This window comes from Agaricus bisporus (assembly GCF_000300575.1).
Source record: "Agaricus bisporus var. bisporus H97 unplaced genomic scaffold AGABI2scaffold_12, whole genome shotgun sequence".
NCBI lineage: Eukaryota > Fungi > Basidiomycota > Agaricomycetes > Agaricales > Agaricaceae > Agaricus > Agaricus bisporus.
In genome coordinates this window covers 805,012-828,162 of record NW_006267347.1, presented here as the reverse complement: position 1 = coordinate 828,162, position 23,151 = coordinate 805,012, and the positions used below count along the sequence as shown (strand labels likewise).

The window sequence follows — 23,151 nt, the reverse complement described above, 5'->3', positions numbered from 1 at the left end:
AGATACCAGAATATTATATAGTATCGCCTGCACAGCGTTCAAAACCGTCCTACACGTCCAGATCGAAAATTGAGAAACGAGGGAGGAAAAAAGGGGGAGGGGGGAGACGGAAAGACGGGAAGGGTAAGAACGAAATGTAAACGTTTCCAGCCCGGAATGCAACAAATAAACCTCCTCAACGGTGTCTCCACGTCTCCACTCGGTACAATATATATGTATCCAAGGAGCCAGGAGGAGTAAAAATCCAGGGTAAGATTACCGGGAAAACACTATATGAGTGGCTCCATTTCCCAGGAATTGGAGCTGGTGACTTGGGGTATACATCTCCCTGACCCCGGATGAAAGACTATACATGTAGTACGTAGGTCCCGCAGCGGTGACGGTGACATTTTTGCTCTCACATACTGCGGCTATAATCCGATCTGCCCGCGGTCATTGACTTGGGGCGGTGCGCGCCTGTGTTCTAACAATACTTACTTACATATTATGATGAAAGCTCGGACCGCCGCTGTGTCAATAGGGGTCCAATCAACTCAAAATGAAGCCGCTTATAGAAATGTTTCAGCCTCTTTTTTGGAGGCTGTGGCAAGGTCTACAACAGTATTTTTGCTCGATTTTTCTTCGAGGCAAGACAAGAAAAATGTCGTAACAAAGGATACACACAGTGGAAAAAAGAAGCTGAAATGTTTGACATTAATTGTATTGTTCAGTCAAAAATGCCAATAACGTTCCACATGGACCTTTCGGAAAAGGGTTCACACGCATACATACTTATATGTACCGGATTCGAACTACTTGGCAAACAAGTCGTCGACTCAAGTCCTTCAATTTCACGTTGTATATCAGGATCATTATGATCATACTCCAAAATACAGCGCTTCTACTAATCTTATTTCTTACCGCATACTCAAGAGATCCGGGGCTAGGAATGTATGGGAACTATACAGAATTATACTTGGTGTGGAATGGTACTGTGGTGGCCTTTCAAATTTCCACCGGTGGCTGGAAGGATCACGCCAAGGTTTTTGAGGATAAAACTTGGCATCATCCCGGTACTTTAATTCACGCTCATAAAACCTGACAATCCCACTGGATATCATACGACCTCAGAGATGAGAAAACACCGTGATTCTCGCTGGAAATTCCTGAATCTATATGAATTCGGGGTAGTTCAGAGGAAAAAGGACCACGAGAAAACGCCAACGCGTCAATTATTCTCCGTTCATCGGAAGCGCAGTCCCCTCCATATCAATGAAATGGTGATACAACAGGAGATAATATATAGTATACACGGGAAACGATAAGCCAAAAAATATTTGGAAAAAACAAAGAAAACAAAAATGGAGGACGGAGGACGAAAGGCTCAGACGGGATATTCCAGATCAGCATAGTAAAGGATTTCGGCGGGTCCCCTGCAAAACATGGTCTAGCATTCGTCCTTGCAAAGCAAAAAAAAAAAGGCACCGCGACCCACCTTTTTTCGACGCCCTAGTGGAAGTGTAAATCATACTGGAAGGTTACTAGAGGGTAGAAACTCAAAGGCTCACGTTTTCTTTCCATGCGAATTGCGCTTTAAATTCAGTCGTTCCAAATGATACGATGATATCATAGTTGAGTTTGTAGTAGACCGTCTGCTTCTTTTTCTTCTTTTTATGAGACGGTTCTAACTGATTAATTGCTTTGGATAGATCAGCTTTGATTTCAAATATATCATGAAAGTTGTCTATGCATTGTCCGAAAATAAGTCATGCACAGGGACAGTATAAAACATTCAAACTTGCCTGAGTCTTCATTAAGGAACTCAGGGGACAGTAGGCTCCCCCGATAACACGTAATCTTTGTCTTCCTCACCTTGGCGAAGTCGGCTTTATTGGACGCTTCCAGGAAAAAGTTAGACCGAAATTCTTGTGTATCCAATACCTTAGTATTCTGTATAACAAAAAAAATTCTTAATCGTCAATACTCGGATGGAACGTGCCAGTATAAAAAAGGGGTTCAGGCCTTTTTGAGTATCGTCCAAAAGCCACCCGGAAGCCTCATTTCGCCGCAGAAGAGAGTGAAACGTTGAGATAACCGGTCCTTATGCCCCTTTTTGGTTGCGTCGTAGATGATATTGCTTCGTATCCCGTAAGTGTATTTCGCTACCCTTGAGTATATGACTGGACGCAGGTATCCGGCGATAGCGCCATCCGGGACGGCTTTGCTCCTTTCCTGCCGTATGACCATACTGAGGTTACAATTTTTACTTTTTGACTCACAGATATGTATCTGGGCGAAGAACGCTGATTTGATGAAGGAGTAATCTTTCTCGTAGCTGAGCATAGAGATAGTCACTCGCCCCAAAGCCTCCGACAAGAAACACAGTCTGAAGTAGAATTAACATTGCGAACACATGTTTACAAGAATTTAAAATGCTTACACGTGTCTCCCGCGACGCAATCTGCTGTTGATCCACAACAGCATCAACAATGCATTGAATTGACGGCTCAAAGAAGTCCCCAATAGTATAACTTAGACACTGTCAGAGCTGATCTGCCTCTAGAGAAAAAGACCAATCACCCTTCCAACCTAAGTTGGCCCTTGCGTATGCCGAGATTCGGGTCATGGTCGCGTATAGTTCCAAACTTCATATAAGTAGGGTCTGTAGGATCTCGAAATTTCAATTTCGTTGCTTTGTCAAATTTTTCGGTCATAAAGGGAATATCGTCGCTGAATTGAGTCTCCTCGAAACGTTCTGCGAATCGTTATTTGGACCATACGAGTTTCGAAACAAGAATCTTACCTGTGAGATATCTATTAGCCGCTCTCGTCACAAATATGGATCCTTTGAAATATGCTGAAGTGAATTAATCATTGGCGCTGCTATTGATGATGACTGACGTACATTGGGCGGGCGCTATTTCTTCGTAACCTTCATCCGAATTTCCTCTACGCGCATAAGTACTGATGTCGAGCGTTCCTCCTCCTGCATCCACGATAGTAACCCCCTCTCCTTCCTGTAGCGACAATGTCCAGTGAGCTTGTGTCAACAACAAGAAACAGTGGTTCGAACCTCACCTTGATGGATAGGCCTTTATCAACACAACATGCCAAGCTAGCCTCCCCCTCCGTGATGAATGACACTCTCTTATGGTCGTCCGGAGTATCCGTGATCAAACCTGCTTGTACAGCGGCTCTTCTCATGAGCATTTGTTGCGCCCCCTCCCATGCATTCGGATGGGACAAAATGTATTCGACTTGTCCCGAGGATAACAGGGTAGGATGATGCTCTCCTACGTACGTCTTTGCAGACTGATCCATATATTTGAGAAAATCTGCAAATAGATCAACCGCAGTCTTTCCCGGTGGTAATGGTGGAATGTCATCCGAAACTGTTGCTGTTGTCTGAGTCTTTGGCCTTAGATGAAGCTTGAACCTGATTATTGAAAGTAAATACTATGTATATTTTCGAGTGAAACCAAGGTATTTACCATTCAGCTTTAATCCACTTTGATTCTTCTGCTAACACGTCAATCCCTTCTCTCTGGGTCTCTTCGCCAATGACACATGGTGAACCGGCCGGGTCATAATATATCACGGTTGGAACTTTGGTGTTACCACCAACCGCCGCTCCTCCGGGGAATCTAAGTCAGATCTTCTCGTTAGTGTTGTTCAAAGCGTGGTAGGACATAAAAGCATACTTCGTCACGGGCTTGACTTCAGGCTCACGGCCAGGATCAAGGATACTGATGCCAAAGTAAGTGCCAGCAATATTTGAATATATTCGGAAGAGCATACGCGTAGGTTATACCACTGTACGTAGTACCGATGTCAAACGCGAACACGACTTTTCGCTTCGTACTTTGATAAATCGGAGGCATTCGGAGGATGAGGGCTACAACAAAGGCCGCAGGAATTCATCAGTGTCAACTAGTGGCATGTGTCATCCACGTTGCTTCTCGTGACATAATAGATGAAGGTGTAACTTGGCCAGAACTTCGCAAATTTAGGGAACGTGAACTGAAACAACGATGTTGAAAGTCACGAAAGAGTTGCATATAAGTTCAAATACTAACGGAAGATAGTCAGGCGACTCACCTAAAGCCGACGCTCCACGCGACTTTAGAAATTGCTCGACTGAACAAATTAAGTGGAACTGTACCAATGGTAGCAGGGTTCGAGAGGGACAGCAGTCGAAGCAGTCAAATGTATAAAAGTTTATCAACGAATTAAAGCGAAGCCTGTTGAACGTGGACGTCAAGAGGAACGAACGGATTAACTGGATATTCAAATTGATGGCTCGCCGGCACCTCTCCGGTAACTAAAACTAAGCCGATGATGCTTATGTAAGTATCTACCGTTTCTTCTAACGCTTACCTCGAATTCGTCTTTCCTCATCTAGCCACGAACGCACTGATACATGGCCGAAGATCGACGCCCTGTTCAGGCTGTCGAAGATAACGAATATATAGGTTGCTTTTTCAATGCTAGATGACTAGGTCCAAGCCGTAGGCGAAAAGACAAAAGAACATGCTTTCAGAGCTGATTCGTAATGTTCAGGCAAAACCGAAAGGCAAAGGCATACCACTTAATCCAGACTGTATTTCCCCTTGATGGAATAACCGGCCTTCCACCGAACAGACAACTTGAAATCTTTTGCAAAACATATGGGAATCGACGAAAACAATTGCGTCTATAAGACTGCACGTAAAGAACCTACAAATTGGCAATAGTACGTCTATCACGCATAATTCTATAAACAGTATATACCTCCGCTCTATTACACCTGCTCGACAAAGACTATGATCTAATGATCTCTTCCGTAAGGGAATAGCTGCTTGCATTTACCACCAAAAGTATCAAAGTAGTGTTGTAAGTTGATTTTCAAATTCCTCCTTAGCACCCCAGTCGGGTTGGGATACAAAGGAACGACGGCCTCATTCACAAACATCTCATACTGCGCACAGCCATCCGCGTCGGACTCGAAAGTGGGAGAATTGGGGTCGATGGTGTATGTGTTGATTCCGTTGACGTTACGACCCGGAGAGAAGGGGTGGGCACCAATGACAACTTCAACACCTTCTGTGCTGAACGGCCTGGCGGCTCTGTGGAAGTCATCAGGCATGCGCGAGTCTTGGAAAAAGCCGCGTGCAGCGTCGGCGGGAACTTGACTGTCGTTCCGGCGTCCATCAGAGAACAAGTTGGCTCCGACGACCGTTTCGATGTATGCAGCGAAAAAGCGACCGCCGGTGAAGTTAAATTCCGGGTTCGTCGCAATGGACTCTTGGATACGCTGGTATCTGAATTCACCGGCGACCTTGTAGTTGTAGAGTCCATCTCCGTATTTATCCATGAATTCAAGGAGCTATTGCCCAGGTAAGTCGTTGGTATTCTTTTGTAGCTTGGGGTTGACTATTTACCTCTGAGAACTGGGTCTCGTTGAAGTGCCAATTGTCACCCCAGTATGCATCACCTGTTCATCAGAGACACGTTAGCTTTACTGCGAAATGTCTCGTTCACACGTACCTCGGGTCATGCTGGCGTCGCCTTCAATTACTCCATGTAAGTTGAGGCCACCGGGGTTTGCTGGGGCAGGTGGATCAGGACCAGTCTTATCAGTCTTCGCGCCAATACTGAGCAGATCGGTGACAAGGTTTCCGTCAATGAGATGACTGGAATATGTAAATCTCCTTGCGATCTGACTCTCGAAATTGAATCCTATAACGAGGTAAGATTTTGCAATTGAAGTACAGAAGAACGACCGATCCTCACCTTCTTGAGAGGCAGCGATGATTTGTTGTGGTGTTGCAACACCATCACGCGGCAACCACTATGGGTTTAGTCAAGGTCAGATTCCTAACTCATATAGTGCTGGAGCTTACACCATGCGAAGCAAGAGTATTCAATCCGGGACAAGGCCCTCGCTTATCACCGTCTCGGAGGGGCTTCCAAGGATGTTTGGCATCATTGACGAGTTTAGTTCCGTTGTCCTTCAAAGGAGGTGGCGGGTCCTTTGGCTTGACTGCTTTAAGGCCAGGCATGATTGAATCTATCTGCCTTTGCGACAGCCCTCCCAGGGATTGATAGGCAGGGAAAGCCGTGGTCGAAGAAACCAGAGCAATAGCGAGGACAATGAAGGATGAAAGGCGAGCCATTGGTGAGGTTGCTGCTTGTGTCTGGTACCAGTTTCTTGTGCGCCTTTTATACAATTAGCAGATACCCGCCTCTACCTAAAAATGAACCACTCAAACACATTCGCATGTCAAAGCAAAAAAAAAAATCAGGCAAGGAATAGAATAATGAATGAAAATGATACTAACCAATTAAGGTTGACAGGGTCGGATGTTCCTCCTTATTGATTCAGATAATGTGGCGAGGACCCTAGACCTCTTCGTCGGGCTTGATGCTGTATTCGTTCTCGCTTGATGTTCCCTTGGGGAATCAAGAGAGGTATCCGAACAACGTGCTCGGCGATGTCATTCCTTGAGAATTTCTAAATGGGTCTGTTTCCCCTTCAGGGGAGGGTCCGGGTCTGATGCTCATGATCACTCCGCGTGTAATCATGATCAATAAGATCTTAAGAACATGCTGATAGAAGCGTAAATGCACTTTTTTCTCTTCTCAATAGGCTTGAAAACTGAGGGAACTGTGGGCTCTCTCCGCTCAATGAAGCACAGCGAGTGTGCCATATCCGAGCATTTGACAGCCCTGGGCCCCTGGCACATAGGTTTTGTATCACGAAACTTGCCGGTGAGTCTGGTGACCTCCAGTACCGCCAAAACTATTGTGTACGTCGCCTAGTCGTCGCCTAATCACCGGTAAAGTCATGATGCAATCAGCTTAATCACCGCCACTTTGGATAGTGGCAAAATTAAGTTGATGACCGATGGCGGCGGAGTTACCGCTACCTAGAAACGTCAAAACTTGATTTTGGGCAAGATTCAACAAATTAGATAAAGGAAATATGACTCTCCGTCGTATATGACGTCTTGTGTGCCACTGTTAAGCTGACATAGCATCTATTATATCCATACATATCGTCAGTGAATAATCTTCGAATCAGCAGGTTCGAGTATTTCATTAACATAGACGGAGCATCATCGACTCGAAGCAAGTTGATCTCCTGTACATCCTGAAATTGATTCGGCACTTTGATTATGTGATTCATAATATTGTTTACATTCCATCTACTGTATCTTTTCAATCGGTCCCGTTTCGTTGGGCGGTGTGGGGAGATAACTCAGCCACTCTTGAAAACCTATCCTGGCATTTGTTCCTATTTTCAGTTCCGTCATTTTCCCCAAGAAAAAAATTGGACGTAGGCTTTTTTCCCCTTCATTCAAACGTCGCGGCGATTAGGTGAACTTGCATCAGCTATGAATATATGACGATGATGATTCAGAGTTTGTGTGAGAGATGCGCCACACACGCATAGACCTTGTGCGTAAAAACTCGGGGTCCACCCCTGGCTTACCGTAGACCTCATACACACGTTACCTGTTATAAATCGTTCGAGATCAGAGAACGGGAGCATTACTTCCGACTAAAAATAATCAAGGATCAGAACCTACGCGGGTCGCCCGATGCACAGTTAAGTAGTCAACAGCGACAAGCCTGACAATTGCTTGACAAGCTATGGTACTCTGTGTATGCCTGGTGCCAAAAGTAGATGCAGGCGGTATTTAGGTCGGGGAAATCCACATCGTTTGGAAAGAAATCACTTATTTGGGTGGGTCATTTGAGGTGCATTTGACTGAGTGTGGCCCAAGTTTGGCTGATGCAGTTTTTTGACAATGCCCAAAAATGCCGATAAACATGCCAGAAAAGTAAAACGATCCCTTAATAGACCCTTCCATGCATATCTGATTGTTTTCTGACTGCCTGGGAAATCCATGTGTGCAGTGATTCCAACGTTCAAAATCGAATTTTAAGACACAACGAGTGCCGACTGAGAAGGATTGAGTGCCCATTGATAGCAGACGCTCTTGGGTCAAAGGCCCGATGAAATTTTGAATGGCAAATTCAATGACACCTTCCTCGAATGCAGAAGCGTAACTCGAGAAGCTGGAAAAAAATAAATAGGTAAATTCTATAAATGATGTCCCAAGGTTGGTGGATTCTGATTAAGGGTGAGAATGGAAAGGATCTGTACACATATTTGGCATATTCGATACGACCCACATGTAGAGTGTGGAGTCTTGTAAACCGAAAGTGACTTACAATCTCACGAAAATAGTGAAATTCTGTTTTCCATCTATCGCTCCGCCGAGGATGGAGGTGATTGCGAAAGTTGACGGGTGGCGGAAAACTAGATATGCCAGACAGATTTTGCATGGTGGATGCTCCTTTTGTTGCGAATCTCATTTACTTTGCGTAGCATGTTGGCCCTGTCTTGATGATCTTGTGTGAGATAAGATCCTTGTATTGGAGAAATTAGCCCATGACCATCAGGACACTTGATGTCGAAGATCAGAAAGCCAGGCTTCCAAACTGAGCCAATGCCGCGGCGACAGGCTTGTTCAATGATGCATGGCCTGAGGCTCGAACACTCCGCTCGTGCACACCAAATTTATAGTCACAAATCTCGCAGTCACTGTAAGACAGTCTATAGGAGTCGACTGCATGAGATGGTGGGTTATCTGCAGTGTAAACATCGGTTCATTGAGATCTTCTCACTGGGAGGTAGATTTAGCATCTGCGTTTCTTTCCAAATCGACTTTCAAATGAATGACAAAAGTTGTAGATGGCATTGCGATCACGAGAGGTCAGGGTAAAAGATCATCTGAGATACCGGGACTAAGATTGAAATCTGGATGCTTGCGAGCGAAGGAAAAGGGAGGAAGCTCGGAAGGAAATATGATATCATCGTCGAATTGATCTGCCTCAATGCAGCATCATCACCGCTGACTTTCATATTGATACAGAATCCACGAGATGGTATACTGCGACTTGCCGGTTATTAATTTGAATTCACGCTGTAATAACATGGTAGCATTGCACAAAAGGATTCTTCGCGAAGGACAAATACTCACTAGACAGAGGGAGATCTTGGTAAAATGTCCGTAGTTGTATCTGTTTGCAGACGAAATAAGCAAGCAAACTGCTATGTTTGGCTGCCGGTGATATCGAGGGCAGTCATCGACTTGATAGTTATCGAGTATTCGGTGTTGCTCTTTAAAACCTTCTAACTTCTAAGAAAACCAGGGTCCCGTCACAAACTTATTAAAAAAATCTTGTAGTGGCGACACAGAGCGTTCATTAAAATACTGCCACCATTCCGCGCCTCTTCATACCAGACATGGATGAAAATCTGGCTATGGCCTCGTAGACTGGACGGCCGCTATGCCTTCTCATCATCTTTCCACTGTCATACTCCAGGCTCTCCAATATCTAGGCTGCGCGTGTGCTGGGTAAGAATCATCTATGAGCGGTGGATTCTTATCAAAAAAGTAATAATCGCTTCCGAGGACTCTCAATCCGGGCGTAATAGGGGGCGATAAGTGACAGCTGTCAGAAGAGTATCCTCGGCTTCAAGGATCGTGGTAGGCTCATCAGTGGCTCCCAAGTCGTTGAAACGATGGACGTGGAATCGATGGAGCGACGAAAAGGAGTTCTGAGCGCTGGGCATCAATTCGTCCACACGTTCTAGTTTGCGAGCTTGAAAGTGTATAGGTGCTGACATAAAGAATAGCAGAGGAATAGACCATGGGGATATGTAGTCCAAGATAGTGTCCAAGCAGTGTCCAGGTCTTAAACAGCGTCGCGCCGGCACGTGGGTATTGAAGGAGTACGTTCGCCACCATCAAGAAACGTGGTAGTTGACTGCCGACCACATACGCGGCAACCGTCATGCGACAATTTTAGAACGTTATGAGTAAACATAGTTGATGCAAGCAATACCAAGCTCCTACCCAGCCGCTTACTGCATTTTCCCAACGAGAAAAGATCATGTCAGAACAAAGGGAAATGGATAGTCTAACGCATCAATCTCATGCACAGTCCTAGAAATGCCGACGAGGAATAATATCGATATCAAGAGGGCAACTTAACGAAATCCACTGAATGTGCTGCATAATCGTAGAGCTCATGCTGATGATCAAAGCATTGAGAGATACACAACAGCGGCGACCTTTACTATCTAGGGAAGCAGACATTAAGCATATGAAGAGATAATATGAGTCCTGAACTCGCCCAAGAGGATTGACGGCGATACGGCACACGTTCTTGAGCTTCTCGACGAAGAACGAGTAGACAGTCAAGTAGGACACAATGTCGATACCAAACATCTACGGGGTCAATGACTCATCTCGTTAACAATACCTGCGGCCATGCTTAGTCACTGGTTAGTTTAAACTTCTAACAAGAGCAGAGCGAGTACATACATTGTTACTGCCACGTATTTTTCCAAGGATCGCTGTCTGGAATTTTCGCGTCTGTCGTAATTTTGATGTTAAACCCCGAAGACACAAGCGTCTGTAACCTCTCTGCAGCCTCTGCATCCCATTCAATTTTGAAAACGTCCAGATGAAAATCTTCCTCTCCCGTCCTCATAGAATATATTGCTTCCAGCATGTCAACAGCCATTCCCGAATCAACCGTCATATAGGCACATATAGACAACTTGCGAAGGTTGGGCAGGATCACTGATCTGTGAGTGGTAGAGTTTCCTGAGATCGGAGGCCGACCGATACTACAAATAGCACATTCAATGACATGGTCCTCAGACCGCAAAAAGCGCAATTCGCGAAGCTGAGGGACACATTGAAGTAGAGAATGTGGATAAAATCCCGGCTTTAGCGATATCCGACCAAGGGTGAGAGATACTAGGGTTGATGGCAGGTTGGAAAAGATGTCTAGACGAGGTCCACGTAAATTATTTTCTATATGACCCCATTGTAGGGTGCGCAGGCTTGTGAACCGAAAGTGACGATACAAATCCAGTGTATCATCACATGACATCGACTCCAGGCTCTCATGTTCGATTGGTTCGGCTCCGATTCGTTCCGGTAGCGAAACACGTGAGTAGGCCAGCGTATTCTTGAATTCGACAAGGTTCGGGCATTTTGTCAAAGCGTCGAAGGCAGCAGAAATGGGCATTGAAAAAAGGTGTAGAACCGTGATCGATACCCAGTGAAGGGTGAAATCGAAGTTGAAACGAAACATAAACACGCGTTGAAGATGGGGAAGTTCCGCGGCGTGAGCGAGCGAGTGTGGAAGCTCGGGTTCTGGCTGGTACCTATCTGGCGGCATTACCGTGTATATAGTCAGGGAATTACACAGGGAGAAGTTCTGGTCAATATCAGAAAGAATTTCTGAAGGAGGGGCGATAAGGGTGAGGTGATGTATCTTGGGCGCAATTCTGGTGAAGACTGCCTCGAAGATCGGCTTTAACAAGGCGATACTTTGTTCCCTTGCGCGTTGATCTTCTTCCAATTTCCACCGAATTGCATGGAATCTGAAGTCCAGTTCTATTGAAATTGGGAAATTCCCCGCGTGTCGACTGTATAGATCGAGGAGAGTAAGATGGGATTTAATCGAAGGAGCCCAAACCCCAACAGAAATGGTAGTCCAAAGTTGAGGAGTGGAGAGAACTATCTGCCGCCAGCGGTGGGAAACACCAGCCAGTTTAATATGGTGATCTTCTTCCCTATGATACGTGTCCCTTCGGAAGTATTGACACTCTGTTTGCCATTCATCGGTCCTGGGAGGGAGGTGACTGTGAAAATCGATGGGTGGACGGACATACAGGAAGATGTGAGATAGGACTTCGGGTGGTATATGCCTCGTCTTGTCGCGCATTCCGTTTATTCTGTGTAGCACATTGGCCTTGTCTTGATTGAGTCGAGAAATCAGCTCATCAAGACTACGGACTTGATCTTGAAGATCAGAAATTCGTTCCGGAGGGGCCAATGCAACGAGCTTGGTGGCGCGCTCAGCCTGAGGCTCATACAGCCCGCTTGTATGCACAAAGTTGTGGCCACAGCGAGGACAATCGACGAAAGTTGAATGCATGCAATCGTGACTCGACCAGGTGGAGAGTTATTAATAATCCATCATCTTGAAAAAAAAGACATTTGAAAGTGATCATTGTTTTCCGCCCACGCATGCTGCGCGTAATTTAGCGCAACCTGGTGGGCACTAGAGACTTCGTCTCCAACAGGGCTGATGATGCCAGATCCGCTGCAGTGGTTGCTCACTGAACTTACGCTACAGGCCTGGCCTTCTAGTTGTATTTCAAATAACAATCAATTCGTTATACTACGAACCCCTCGAGCATCACCGTATGACATCGCTTTCACAAGAGGAACCAAGCATCACTCCTCGTATTCGATTTCAGTATCAAACAAAATTTCAGCAGGGCCACTAGTGAGATTTTATCAGCCTCGAAGGTCTTGAGCTTGTGTGGATAAAATGTCTTACCGCTTTTCAACGCCCTTGGGAGATACTTCTGTAAGTGAAGAATGTATAGGAATCAGAGAGACTCACATTCTCTTTCCAGGCCAGTTGGGCCTTGAATTCGGTCAAGCCAAACAATATGATTATCTCATATTCCATCTTAAAGTGAACGATCCCTGTTTTTCCAACGCACGGATGTAGGCCCGCAATAAGATTCGTCAGATCAGCTCGCACCGCAAAGACGTCATGAAAATTTTCTGTGATTTCGTTAGCTCAGCACAGAATTGAATGGGCTGTTCTTACTGGGGTCCTGATCCACGAACTCTGGTTGTGTGACAGCTCCTCGATAACAAGTTACTTCTGTAACCGCGGCTTTGGCGATCATTTCCTTACGGAGTACTCCCCTGATAAACGAGGCTCTAAATTCCTTGCTTTCGGAGACATGCGTGTTCTACAAAGTTGAGGTTACAATCAGGTTTGACAATGATGGATTCAGATTCAGATTATGCTTGCCTTCTCAAGAATGCTAGAGAAACCTCCGGGCAGTACGGTGTCCCCGTCAAAATCTGTGAGGCACTCTTTTTTGCGTTTGGTGTGTTCTGGACATAGATGGTTGTACGATAGACCACATTTAGCACCGTAGGTGTACTTGGACACACGTCCTCGCACAGTTGGACGCAGATATCCTGCTATAGAACCGTCAGGGACGGCCTTATTCCTTCATCTTTGTTAGCGATCGAAAGGCAAGGATGGTTTGTTGATGGCTCACAAATGAGGATCCGGTCGACAAACTTTGAATCCTTGCCGCATTAACCTCTATTCTAACTCCGAGAAAAGGTAGTCGCTTGCAGCAAAGCCACCCACGAGGAAGACGGTCTAGGGAAAATTCTCTCAGTTTGGGTCGGGAATATGGTTGATCACCTACGGTGACCGGTTTGGAGGCAAGGCGTCTTTGTTCAATGACTGCATCGACGATGCATTGGATGGATGGCTCGAAAAACTTGGCGATTACATGGCTGAGGAACGGAAGGATGGCATTATACATGGTATTTCGTCTATAGCAGCATGAAAAAGGCATACCCGTCTAGTCTGAGTTGACCAGCTCTGATGTTTCGTTTCGGGTCTTTATCACGAACGTTTCCAAATTTGATGTATTGAGGATCTTTCGGAGTGCGAAATCCCAATTTTGTTGCCTTGTCGAATTTGTCGACCATGTATTTGACGTCTTCGTGAAAATTAGAATCCCATAGGTATTCTACAAGGTACGTCAGATGCTGGGATTATCTATAACAAACCAATATTCGACCGTTTAGATAAGTTGCAGCAGCACGGGTGACGAAGATAGATCCTTTGAAGTGACCTAGCAGGATTGTCAGCATTCATATCCAGATGACCCGGTATGTCGCGTACATTGGGAAGCGACGATCTCCTCGTATTCATGCTCTACCGTGGATTTCCTGGCGTATGTGCTGATATCAAGGGTTCCGCCGCCAGCATCAACTATGGTGACACCATTGCCGCTCTTCAAGTGCACATATTAGATGGACTTCATGTGAGCGATGAATTGCTACATACGTGAATAGATTCATTCATTAATCCCTTGTCGACGCAGAAGTTCAAACTTGCTTCGCCTTCCGTAACAAATGTAATTCGCTCCCTCCCTTCGCGAGTAGCAGGGACTAGTCCAGCCCTAACCGCAGCATCTCGCATCAAAGTCTGTTGGGCGCCTTCCCATCCATTCGGATGCGATAAGATGTACACTTCATTCCCAAGTCCCCACAGGTTGGAGCCAACAAGAGGGTGAGTCTCCTCGATATACTTTTTTGCGCACTGCTTCATATATTTGAAAAAGTCAGCAAAGAGGTCGATGGCGGTCTTTCTGGGAGGCAGGGGAGGTAGTTCTTCCGAGATCCCAGTCGTGGCACGAGTTTTTGGTCTAAGATGCAACTTGAACCTGGAAAAGATGACATTTACTGTGAATTCTCAGCTCAAAAGGAGGTTCTCACCATTCTGCCTTGACCCAATGCAACTCCTCGGCGAGGGTGTCCATGTCCTCCCTCTCGGTTTCTGCGCCAATGGCGCCAACGCCTCCAACTTGATCGTAATAAATAACGGTCGGTACCTTCGCATCGCCGCCTGCTTGGGAGCGACCGGGGAACCTAATTTCAGGTTAATATAGTAAGTATATGGAACAAGTATATAATTGAAACCTTGTAACAGGGTGCACGTTCGGAACCAACCTTGGATCAAGTATTCTATAGTTGGATGTATCTGAGTGGCATAACCTCTGATAAGTTGCTCGAACTCACGAGTAGGAAATGCCACTGAAGGTAGTCCCAACATCGAATGCAAGGACAAGTTTGCGCTCAGTACCAGTATATGGCTTGCGAGTAGGCATTCTGAAAGTGTATCGTCTTGAAGCTACCCGGGTGGCCCTTATATATCCGCATGGAAAGTACGAGGCCCCTCATCGTGTTATACACGATGCTGAACAGATGGTGTTTCTAAGTAAGTCGTCCGTAATATCACTGCGCAAACTGCGGATTGAGTTTAACTGAAGCTTTATCGATCGCAGACAGGAGGATGCGTTTCCAAGCCATACTGCACATATATCTCGTGGTAACCAGATAACGTTCAGAGTAAAAGAGATATACCAAAGGCAACTGCGTGAAGAATTGGTGAACGGAAAATCGAAAGCTCCAAGAGCCCTCAATCCCAGGCGGTGAGATCGGAGCAGGGAATGCGAGTAGGTCACCCCGGGAGCGTTCCTTACCCTTACTACCTCTCTGTGAATGATCCTGGGGTGGGAGAGTGGGATTTATATAAGGTAAGGATTGAGAGTAGTACGACACGCGACTCGAAATACGCGACGGCGTAGGTCAGTCAGGTCGTAGTAAGAATAGAAAAGCCAAAGGGTTATATTGATGGCCAAGCTTTGAGTGATCCAAATAGACATACACACACACGGGACCGTCCGAGAACATATTTCGTCGCGCGGTGTTCCACTTTCGAGAACTGACTTTGCCAGCAATACGATCTTGAGTCGAATATCCGGGAAACGGGATCTCTGAGGTACGAACTTCATACAATGGTCCGATGTATACCTGGCGACTCAGCAGGAACGCCACTCTGACATCATTATCAATTCCATCAGAACTGTCCTTCACACCTCCAACTTCATGGCCTTCGACCCCAAATTCCAGTCACCAGATCAACAACGTCTCGAAGGTGAGGAGTTATGCCTGATGCCTGATGACTTAAAAAGTGGTATATACGAGCCAGTACTCGGCCACGAAAATCGCCCATACAAAAGCGGAAAATCTTTGAAGACAATTAATTATCTCCCATTTGAAATGAAAAACAGCGAGCGGATATGTTCAATATTCAGAGCTACTGAGTTTACAGACGTTCAATTTCTAAACTGGCAAGCAAGAATGCCGCTAAACCTTTCAAATCATTCACTCTCAATCCTTGACTAACATAGTACTATACGCCCCCGCGAAAGGTTTGTCAATACTCTTTCATACGCAAATCGGAATTTAAACACTCACATCAAAATCTCCAGTTTGGTCCAAGCTCCCCACCTAAACATTCCACCGTTAGTTTCAAACAACTCAACCAAAAGAATATCTGTAAACCACGCACGATGACGGTATTCAACCAGTCCATAGTTCCATCCTGCTTCTCCACAACCCAATTCTCTGTCATATAGCCATACGCCTTCTTCGCCGCCCTAGCAATACTCCCATCCTCCGTATCCTCCACGAAACCCAACCTCAAACTCTTCAACATCGAATAAACAAACATCGCACCCCCACTACTCTCAAAATAATTTTTCTCTCTCCCAGGTTGAGTCATCACTAACCACCAAACTCCAGTAGAAGGATCCGCGGCATCTCGGATGTGAGGTACAATGTCTTGTAAAATCGACAAGATAGATTGATATCCTGGATGATCTTGTGGGAATGTTTCAAGAATGTCGACGAGAGCCATTGAAAACCATCCCAAAGCGCGATCCCAAACTTCAGGTGAATGACCTCTATCTGGGGATGCCCATACTTTTTGATGAGAAAAATCGTATCCATGATATAAGAGATGGAGGTTATTGGGTGCAGTAGCATTTTGAAGGGCGTTTTGATACATCAAAGTGAATTGTTTCGCGATATCATCTATTTCGCACTTTAATAGAAAAGTAAAAAGAAAAGAAAGAAGTTCGTACCCCAAGCTGTAGTATTATCTGGTTGGAATCGTTTCGTATAATCCGCATAGAAAATATCACCCATATATATCCCATCAAGCCAACCTATAATCAAAAAAAAAAGCCAGTTAATCCTTTTCTTTTCCTTTCTTCCCAAATGCGCACCTTGATTCGGATATCTGAGTTTATGCCAAAACTGTCCTTGAGCCGTACGGGGATGAGAATCCAGTTGGGATTTGAATACATCCGCGGCGATTTGATATTTCCTTTCACCCGTTTTTTCGAGACTACAAAAGAAAAGAAAAGAAAAGAAAGAGAAAGGACTTTGAGCCCTATACAAAGGATAGGAAGGGCTATGAAAATGGCTTACAGATAAAGGAACGAAGGACCGGTTCTATAAGTCAAATGAGTTCGGTATTCGAAAAAAAAAACATTCGCATATAAATCAAGCTCACCTTACCGGGTCAAGACTAAAATCGCTCAACCTAAACACCAAGTAAAAAAAAAAAGCAACTAAATCTTCCTCCGACAAGCTAAAAAAACACACCTATAATTCCCATGCACAGTCCCATTCCCAAAAACAATATTATCCACCCCGTTTTTTATATACTCAAAATACTTCTCCTCCCCCGTTCTTTCATAAAGTTGTCTCAACCCCCACTGAAACTCTCCATGCTCATAAGATACATCAGGATTCCCATCCCCACCAAGACCATTTCCTTGCTGTCGCTGTATACCCGAGTCGGCTGCCCATATGGCATAAGACTGTGGACGAGCACAAACAGTGGATATGACTATGAAAAGTGTGAGCAGTGTAAAACTTGATGATGAGAAGACCATCGTCGAAGTTTGTTTTGTGCGAGTCGTGGATCTGAATCCAATTGAAAACACCCTTTCTATAAGGCTTTTTTGTAGTACCATACGTCGTATGAACCATATGATTCACGAGTCGCGAACCAACAAGAAAGAAGCCATATCACTTGGTACAAGATTTCATCTCAAGAATCCATTCCCATCCAACAGGCGGGCCGCGCTGTTGTTCACCATTGAAAAGAAAAAGGTATCTAGACTTTTTTTAAAAAATAAACAGCGAAAGTTTCATCATTTGACAAAAAAATTGAACTTCAAGTTTGAACTCACTCATACTCCAAGTTTCGTTTTTCACATTTCAATAATATCGGGTGAAACGGACTACCTATCCTTTTCATAATGACAAGAGTTCAACCAACGGATTCCCATCCTCCGGGCCGTGTCTTTATTTCTCCGAAGAACCCATCTTCACCGGCCCGCCAAAAGTTCACCGCTAAAGCTTCGCTGTTTTTTTCCAATGATAATAATAATTCAATGTAAAAGCACATCAAAGCAGAGGGGGCCGAATTGTCTGAAGAAAAAATATCAATCGGGCGAACATCAAAAGAATTTCACAATCCCGAACAAATCCGACCCCCATCCCCAAAAACCGCAACTCCGAAACGCCGAAACACCTCCTTCACAAATGAACGCACAGCGTCATTTCAAACAACAGGGAAGCGATTTGCACAGGATTCACCAACCAAACCTTTTTTTTTCTTTGTATTTATTGTATTTACATACATCTCCTACAAAAAGTTGTACAAAAATAACACACATTTTTTTCACTACATCAAGAACTGACACGTATCCAACATTCGCTACAACAACAATATTTGGGGAAGAACATTCCCACCAAGAAAAAAAATTCGTGGAAAACCAACAGAGTTTTTAAACACGAAAGTAATTGTGTGATATATAACAGCAAAGAAAAAAAAAAAGATAATGCCACAAAAAAAGATCAAATGTATGAAACAAAGAAATATGAAGAATAAATAGAAACAATGCGCGAAGGACAAATGGGATACGTTGGGTAGGTGGGAGATGATCGATGATCTAGAGAGAAATGGAGATGCTGGGAAGGGAGGGAAACATCTAACAGCACTGAGCAGTCGTGTTCAACAGAAAAAATAAGAAAAGAAGAAAGACGCGGTTGCGAGTATATATAGTCACGAGAAGTTCCGATTATAATGCAACTGCAATTTTTTCGAAAACACCATCCTCATCCCTATCAATCGTCGCACACCCTCATGCTCATGATACCTCCTACCTTCGATCCAAAAGTTTCTCTCCCACCTCATTCCTTCCGCCTGCAGGTTTTAAAACAAGGTATAACCTTGTTTACGACTCCAATCCACACCATTCCTCAATTGCTCAAGCGTCAAGAAGATAAGGATAGTCGTGGGTTGTAACCTTGTCCATGCAGGAAGCCATCCTTTAAACATGAACATGGCTCCTTCGTTCTGCATGGACTGGCGGATGACAGCCACAGTCGAGTTGGAGCCGGGACCGGAGGCGTTCATGATACGACTCTGATAAAAAAGTTAATCAATCGAGACAAACGACGCGAGGTGTGTTCAACATACCTTGAGCACGTCAGCGGGAGAGCAGATAGTCGTAGCGACAGTACCCTATACGTTATGTCAGCCCACGAACGAGGTGTTTAGACATATAAACTCACAGCAGCAAACGACGCAGTAAAGTGACACATGATGTTGTCATCGAAATACTTGGTCTTGAGCAATTCAGCCTTGAAGAAATCGTAGGAAGCGAGTTGCGATGCATTCATGAGAACAGCACGGAACACGTTTGGTCCAACGCCACGACCAAGACCAGACGCGCCTTCTTCGCGTACAATCTACACCGAGGAACGAATCAGCGACAACGTACTTAGGGGTCAAAACACCATGCTGGGTAAGTATAGCCGCGATGACATGTTGAATTGTTTACCCCGCATCAGTTGCATCAGCGGATTCGGGATAAACAGGCATTACTCCTTAAAGATAGGGGTGAATATTACTCACTCTGAACAGCGCATCAAAACAGTGCTTGTAGTTGAAGCGCTTCTCAGGAGGCTTGGCAAAGTCTCCTTGTAAGCGCACCATCACGATCTCTGATCATTCAGCATGAGCGTCGGACCTGGACAAAACGGACAGAAAGCACACCTCCGGGATTGCCGATGAACCCTGCAATACCTCCGGCTATAAAACGGCCAGAATGAGATAGATGATAGCAGCTCCACTAAGAAGAGGCGTACCCATGCTACCAGCGGCGGCGAGTTTCCAAGCAGGGGCATCTTTACCAGCTCCAATGAGCTTTTTGCTTTCGTCGTATGCCCAAAAACGACACATTGAATAGGACATCTGACGGAGCCAAGTGCCGGTGATACCATCGAAAAGACCGCGAACGCCTGGTGTTGAAGTAAGGCTGAGGATGTGACAAGCATTGAGAGTACAAGGGCTACTCGCCTGCAGTTCGAACTGTCTTCTTTAAACTCTCAATCATCCGTTTATCACCTGACGCCTGCAATCGCACTTTCGTGAGATCGAGCGGGCTAGGACACACGATGAGGCGCGGTTGTACGACTATGGCTTTTTGAGCTTACTGAGTAATGGATGCCGCTATCGTGGCAGCAACACCTGAAGAGAGGTATGAGACGTGGAACTACCAGGAACAATGAAAGACGCACCTCCGAGATAGAACGGGTATGGCTGCTTCTTGGGTGGTGAAGCGACAGAGGCTGGGACAGGCGTCGGGGGCGATACACCGGGAAGATTCTGTGAGGAAGCCATGGATGTGGTGGCAGAAAGAAAGGAACAGGAGGTATATAAAGGTCCCACGACTGGGTTATCGTGTCGGACTGCAGCTCCGGGCAGCTCTCACGACTTTCCCACCCGCTCAATTGCCCTCCCCCCACCTCTCCTCTTTCCCATCTCCGATTTTCGGGCTCGCCATGACGCTCTGCGTACTCGTCCGATATCCAGTGCTGGCTGATGAAAATCCCTCTTATTTGACGTCATCCGCAATGCAGAAGGAGATACCTTGGTCTCCTCTCTCTCCCTCCTTGTATTCCCGAGTTCTCATAGAAACGGATCTGTTTCGGATGACTCGCACCCATACATATATATAGCCTTCGTAGTGTTAACAATAATCGCGCGATATGCGTATATACGCTCTGAACACAGATTCTTCTTGTCATCAGAGAACCAACAAAGAAGCTTCCATCCCTTCCCAATCCACTAAGAGTGATAAGCGGAAACTGCCACTAGCAGCATGTGCACTACGCACAACTCCACCCACTCACATCCATGGGATTACTTGTACGCATCAAGCCAATATTGGAAAAGGGTCATCGTGATATTGATCACATTGGAGTCGTTGCAACGATCAGGGCCGCTCGAAACTCGTGTGCACTTTATATCTCAAATTGAGAAACTAAAAAATATATATATTAAATACATGAAAAACGAATGGACACCAAAAGATTAATCATTATCTACCGCTCAAGTTTCCGTAGCAATCTCTCCCTTATCCGTATTAAACGTCGACGAACTTGTATCCTTCGCCGACCCATCCGGATCATTCCTCGTTTCCACAACCCCATCCTTCTGCGGAAACACAATCGTAATCATCCTCCTCTCAACCCCATTCCCCTGCGCCTCATGCGTATGACTATGCGAAGGCAACGTCGAACCCATCTGAGCCGTCGTTCTCAATTCACACGTCTCTTGATCATGATTATGAATACCCAATGTCGATTTAACATGCCTCGGGTTATGTGCGAAATTGACATCGGAAATAGGTATTGTAGGTTGAGATCGACCACGAACTGAACCTTCTTTCGAAATCCGAAAAACGCGAGATGCCATAGATGCAGATAGAGCGACGGCGGGATAGGTGAGCATGAGTTTGAATTCCACAGGCGTTGAGGGAAGTGCTATCAGAATTCCAATAGGAAAATCTAAACAGATAGCCATGCTATTCAAAATGAATAAAGGCTTGTTCATATTCATCATCGCCTAGAACGAACGCTTACATATAATATTGTTGTCCACCTCGCAAGAAGGCTCCGTAGAGACCGGAAGGCACCAACCCGGAACCTTGCTTCTCCCGTCCATCCAACACATTCTTCGGAGTCTTGCCCTCTACACAAACGCGATGATACGCAACCGCAAGATACACAAGCGTATCAAACGCAAATCTAACAAATGCCGCCGTCGCGACATATCGTTCAGCATTCGATGCTACACAATACCTAGTTCCAGGTATATACGCCATTTTGACGCCAAACGCGGAAGGAGTCGTGGCTCCAAGAGTTATAAGCCATAAGATCGAGAAAAGGGTCGTGATTTTTTTCGATCCGGTGTATAATGTTCGGATACGTTGGAGGAAGAGGTAGGTAGTGCAGAGCATAGCGAAATAGCAGATTATGCCAATGCTAATTTCCATGCCATGGCAGTTTCCCAAGGGGCCCGCTGAAAGAAAAAGAATGAGTTAGAGAAGATATTTTTTGTTTGTGTTTTGTCGTACTTTGTTGGATGACGGCAAGGAGAACGAAAGTGAGGGCAAATAGTCTGGTAAGTTACGACTCGCGTATCAGTGAATCATATATATATAATGACCATTCAGGTTTTCCCCGACCTTGAAAAGAAAAAGCAAAAAATGTCGGCTCGAAAAGGTTCTTTCCGGAGGATCCTAATATCCTCAGGAAGATAAAGAAGGTCATCCCATATCGTCGCCTACACCATTATAAGTATCAGTAAGCTCCTTCAAAAAATCACAAACAAAAAAAACGCACACCGAGTACCGCAAGACATAGATTCCTCACTCCCTCAAATCGAGCTCCAGCCTCCGGCGTAAGGTGGTTCAGATAGGTGTCGGGATTTGGGAATGGAGGCATTAAGACCGGAGGTGGTGGGGAGAGGGTGATACTATGTTGACAAGTGGGCGTCTTATTTCGTTGACAGTTCTGTCAACATGAACCAACAAGCTGTCAGATGAACTTTGATTTAGATATCATCCCTGATATCATCTATGTATTCATTAAAGTGATATTCCATTCTTGTCCCAATCGTCATTCTTCTCACCTTTGATTCCGCGCAAGAGGTAAGTATGTATTACCCACTCCTACTGCAACCACCCAAATCTTGATCCCCGTTCGTGTCGCCATAACTCACGCCGAGTGAAGAAGTGTAGGATGTATATCACTAAGTTCGAAGAGAACTTAATTGTTGCTATCATTGGTTGATGGATCTAAACCCGAGTTTGCATGGTACGTTTGATGGAATTGAAGTGGTCTGGAACAAAACAAGTGTCATCCTGAATCAACGCACCAGACTTATATAAATCAAGCAGCCAAGAGAGCACCAAGAGATTCTCGTTCTTCAACATGCATCATGATCATGTGGTGCTTTTAATCGCCGTCGCCCAATTCGGGTTACTCGGCGCTGCCATAGATAAACCTAACCGATTTAGTAGGAGATTTGACATGAGAGTGAACCATCCATTGAGTTCCTCAGACGCCAGCCTTTGGTAGTGGATGATAAAGGGGTACAACTTCGAATGAAACGGGTTAATCTCCGAGATGATCATCAACAACGGCCACGTTTCCAATGTTCCTTTCATTATGATATTAGTTCATCACTACATCGAACATGCATGTCCGTACACTACTTTAAGCCCGTATCAATATAATAAATATCCTCCCATATACACTCTCATAAAAAAAT

At 45.2% G+C, this 23,151-nt stretch overlaps 8 protein-coding genes across 8 annotated transcripts; 1 reads left to right on the top strand and 7 right to left on the bottom strand.

The window, feature by feature from the left end:
• Window positions 1-1,995: 1,995 nt before the first annotated feature.
• On the bottom strand, window positions 1,996-3,860 carry AGABI2DRAFT_122133 (hypothetical protein; the record flags this gene model as incomplete). Its single annotated transcript, XM_006456157.1, has 10 exons — window positions 1,996-2,206; window positions 2,259-2,365; window positions 2,420-2,510; window positions 2,560-2,734; window positions 2,783-2,836; window positions 2,885-2,996; window positions 3,058-3,415; window positions 3,471-3,623; window positions 3,681-3,725; window positions 3,778-3,860. 10 exons carry the CDS (start codon window positions 3,858-3,860, stop codon window positions 1,996-1,998), a joined length of 1,389 nt encoding a protein of 462 aa, XP_006456220.1.
• Window positions 3,861-4,658: 798 nt separating this feature from the next.
• On the bottom strand, window positions 4,659-6,183 carry AGABI2DRAFT_195432 (hypothetical protein). Its single transcript, XM_006456156.1, has 5 exons — window positions 5,862-6,183; window positions 5,752-5,809; window positions 5,506-5,697; window positions 5,400-5,452; window positions 4,659-5,344 (listed from the first exon to the last, which is right to left on the bottom strand). The coding sequence occupies exons 1-5, from the start codon at window positions 6,132-6,134 to the stop codon at window positions 4,787-4,789; spliced, it is 1,134 nt and encodes a 377-aa protein (XP_006456219.1). The 5' UTR covers window positions 6,135-6,183; the 3' UTR covers window positions 4,659-4,786.
• A 3,228-nt stretch (window positions 6,184-9,411) lies between these two features.
• AGABI2DRAFT_195431 (hypothetical protein) lies at window positions 9,412-9,901 on the bottom strand. Its single transcript, XM_006456155.1, has one exon. The coding sequence runs from the start codon at window positions 9,828-9,830 to the stop codon at window positions 9,531-9,533; it is 300 nt and encodes a 99-aa protein (XP_006456218.1). The 5' UTR covers window positions 9,831-9,901; the 3' UTR covers window positions 9,412-9,530.
• Window positions 9,902-10,836: 935 nt separating this feature from the next.
• AGABI2DRAFT_180930 (hypothetical protein) lies at window positions 10,837-12,002 on the top strand. The gene is made up of 4 exons (XM_006456154.1): window positions 10,837-10,997; window positions 11,116-11,211; window positions 11,488-11,733; window positions 11,797-12,002. The coding sequence occupies exons 1-4, from the start codon at window positions 10,932-10,934 to the stop codon at window positions 11,983-11,985; spliced, it is 597 nt and encodes a 198-aa protein (XP_006456217.1). The 5' UTR covers window positions 10,837-10,931; the 3' UTR covers window positions 11,986-12,002.
• Window positions 12,003-12,293: 291 nt separating this feature from the next.
• AGABI2DRAFT_122130 (hypothetical protein) lies at window positions 12,294-14,773 on the bottom strand (the record flags this gene model as incomplete). Its single annotated transcript, XM_006456153.1, has 11 exons — window positions 12,294-12,342; window positions 12,400-12,413; window positions 12,466-12,632; window positions 12,679-12,826; window positions 13,301-13,391; window positions 13,456-13,630; window positions 13,682-13,735; window positions 13,786-13,897; window positions 13,951-14,329; window positions 14,382-14,534; window positions 14,685-14,773. 11 exons carry the CDS (start codon window positions 14,771-14,773, stop codon window positions 12,294-12,296), a joined length of 1,431 nt encoding a protein of 476 aa, XP_006456216.1.
• A 1,001-nt stretch (window positions 14,774-15,774) lies between these two features.
• On the bottom strand, window positions 15,775-17,413 carry AGABI2DRAFT_146117 (hypothetical protein; the record flags this gene model as incomplete). The annotated part of the gene is made up of 8 exons (XM_006456152.1): window positions 15,775-15,861; window positions 15,927-15,959; window positions 16,021-16,544; window positions 16,595-16,678; window positions 16,739-16,860; window positions 16,944-16,967; window positions 17,029-17,058; window positions 17,121-17,413. The coding sequence occupies 8 exons, from the start codon at window positions 17,411-17,413 to the stop codon at window positions 15,775-15,777; spliced, it is 1,197 nt and encodes a 398-aa protein (XP_006456215.1).
• A 1,011-nt stretch (window positions 17,414-18,424) lies between these two features.
• AGABI2DRAFT_195429 (hypothetical protein) lies at window positions 18,425-20,245 on the bottom strand. Its single transcript, XM_006456151.1, has 9 exons — window positions 20,112-20,245; window positions 20,028-20,061; window positions 19,891-19,976; window positions 19,680-19,832; window positions 19,588-19,623; window positions 19,447-19,535; window positions 19,104-19,280; window positions 19,009-19,053; window positions 18,425-18,954 (listed from the first exon to the last, which is right to left on the bottom strand). Exons 1-9 carry the CDS (start codon window positions 20,212-20,214, stop codon window positions 18,742-18,744), a joined length of 936 nt encoding a protein of 311 aa, XP_006456214.1. The 5' UTR covers window positions 20,215-20,245; the 3' UTR covers window positions 18,425-18,741.
• A 680-nt stretch (window positions 20,246-20,925) lies between these two features.
• On the bottom strand, window positions 20,926-22,322 carry AGABI2DRAFT_122127 (hypothetical protein; the record flags this gene model as incomplete). Its single annotated transcript, XM_006456150.1, has 5 exons — window positions 20,926-21,400; window positions 21,459-21,897; window positions 21,953-21,996; window positions 22,064-22,161; window positions 22,221-22,322. 5 exons carry the CDS (start codon window positions 22,320-22,322, stop codon window positions 20,926-20,928), a joined length of 1,158 nt encoding a protein of 385 aa, XP_006456213.1.
• Between the last annotated feature and the right edge of the window lie 829 nt (window positions 22,323-23,151).

Bases quoted from the DNA above. Each gene is read 5' to 3' on its own strand.
- AGABI2DRAFT_195431 (XM_006456155.1), bottom strand. From the start codon at position 9,830: ATGACGGTTGCCGCGTATGTGGTCGGCAGTCAACTACCACGTTTCTTG.
- AGABI2DRAFT_195432 (XM_006456156.1), bottom strand. From the start codon at position 6,134: ATGGCTCGCCTTTCATCCTTCATTGTCCTCGCTATTGCTCTGGTTTCT. The intron at 5,810-5,861 runs GTAAGCTCCAGC...CTAAACCCATAG, and splicing joins ATACTCTTGCTTCGCATGGT to TGGTTGCCGCGTGATGGTGT. The intron at 5,698-5,751 runs GTGAGGATCGGT...ACCTCGTTATAG, and splicing joins CATCGCTGCCTCTCAAGAAG to GATTCAATTTCGAGAGTCAG.
- AGABI2DRAFT_180930 (XM_006456154.1), top strand. From the start codon at position 10,932: ATGACATCGACTCCAGGCTCTCATGTTCGATTGGTTCGGCTCCGATTC. The intron at 11,212-11,487 runs GTACCTATCTGG...TCGACTGTATAG, and splicing joins GGAAGCTCGGGTTCTGGCTG to ATCGAGGAGAGTAAGATGGG. The intron at 11,734-11,796 runs GTGAGATAGGAC...TATTCTGTGTAG, and splicing joins GGACGGACATACAGGAAGAT to CACATTGGCCTTGTCTTGAT.
- AGABI2DRAFT_195429 (XM_006456151.1), bottom strand. From the start codon at position 20,214: ATGGCTTCCTCACAGAATCTTCCCGGTGTATCGCCCCCGACGCCTGTC. The intron at 19,977-20,027 runs GTAAGCTCAAAA...CGTGTGTCCTAG, and splicing joins ATAGCGGCATCCATTACTCA to CCCGCTCGATCTCACGAAAG. The intron at 19,833-19,890 runs GCGAGTAGCCCT...CTTCAACACCAG, and splicing joins GAAGACAGTTCGAACTGCAG to GCGTTCGCGGTCTTTTCGAT.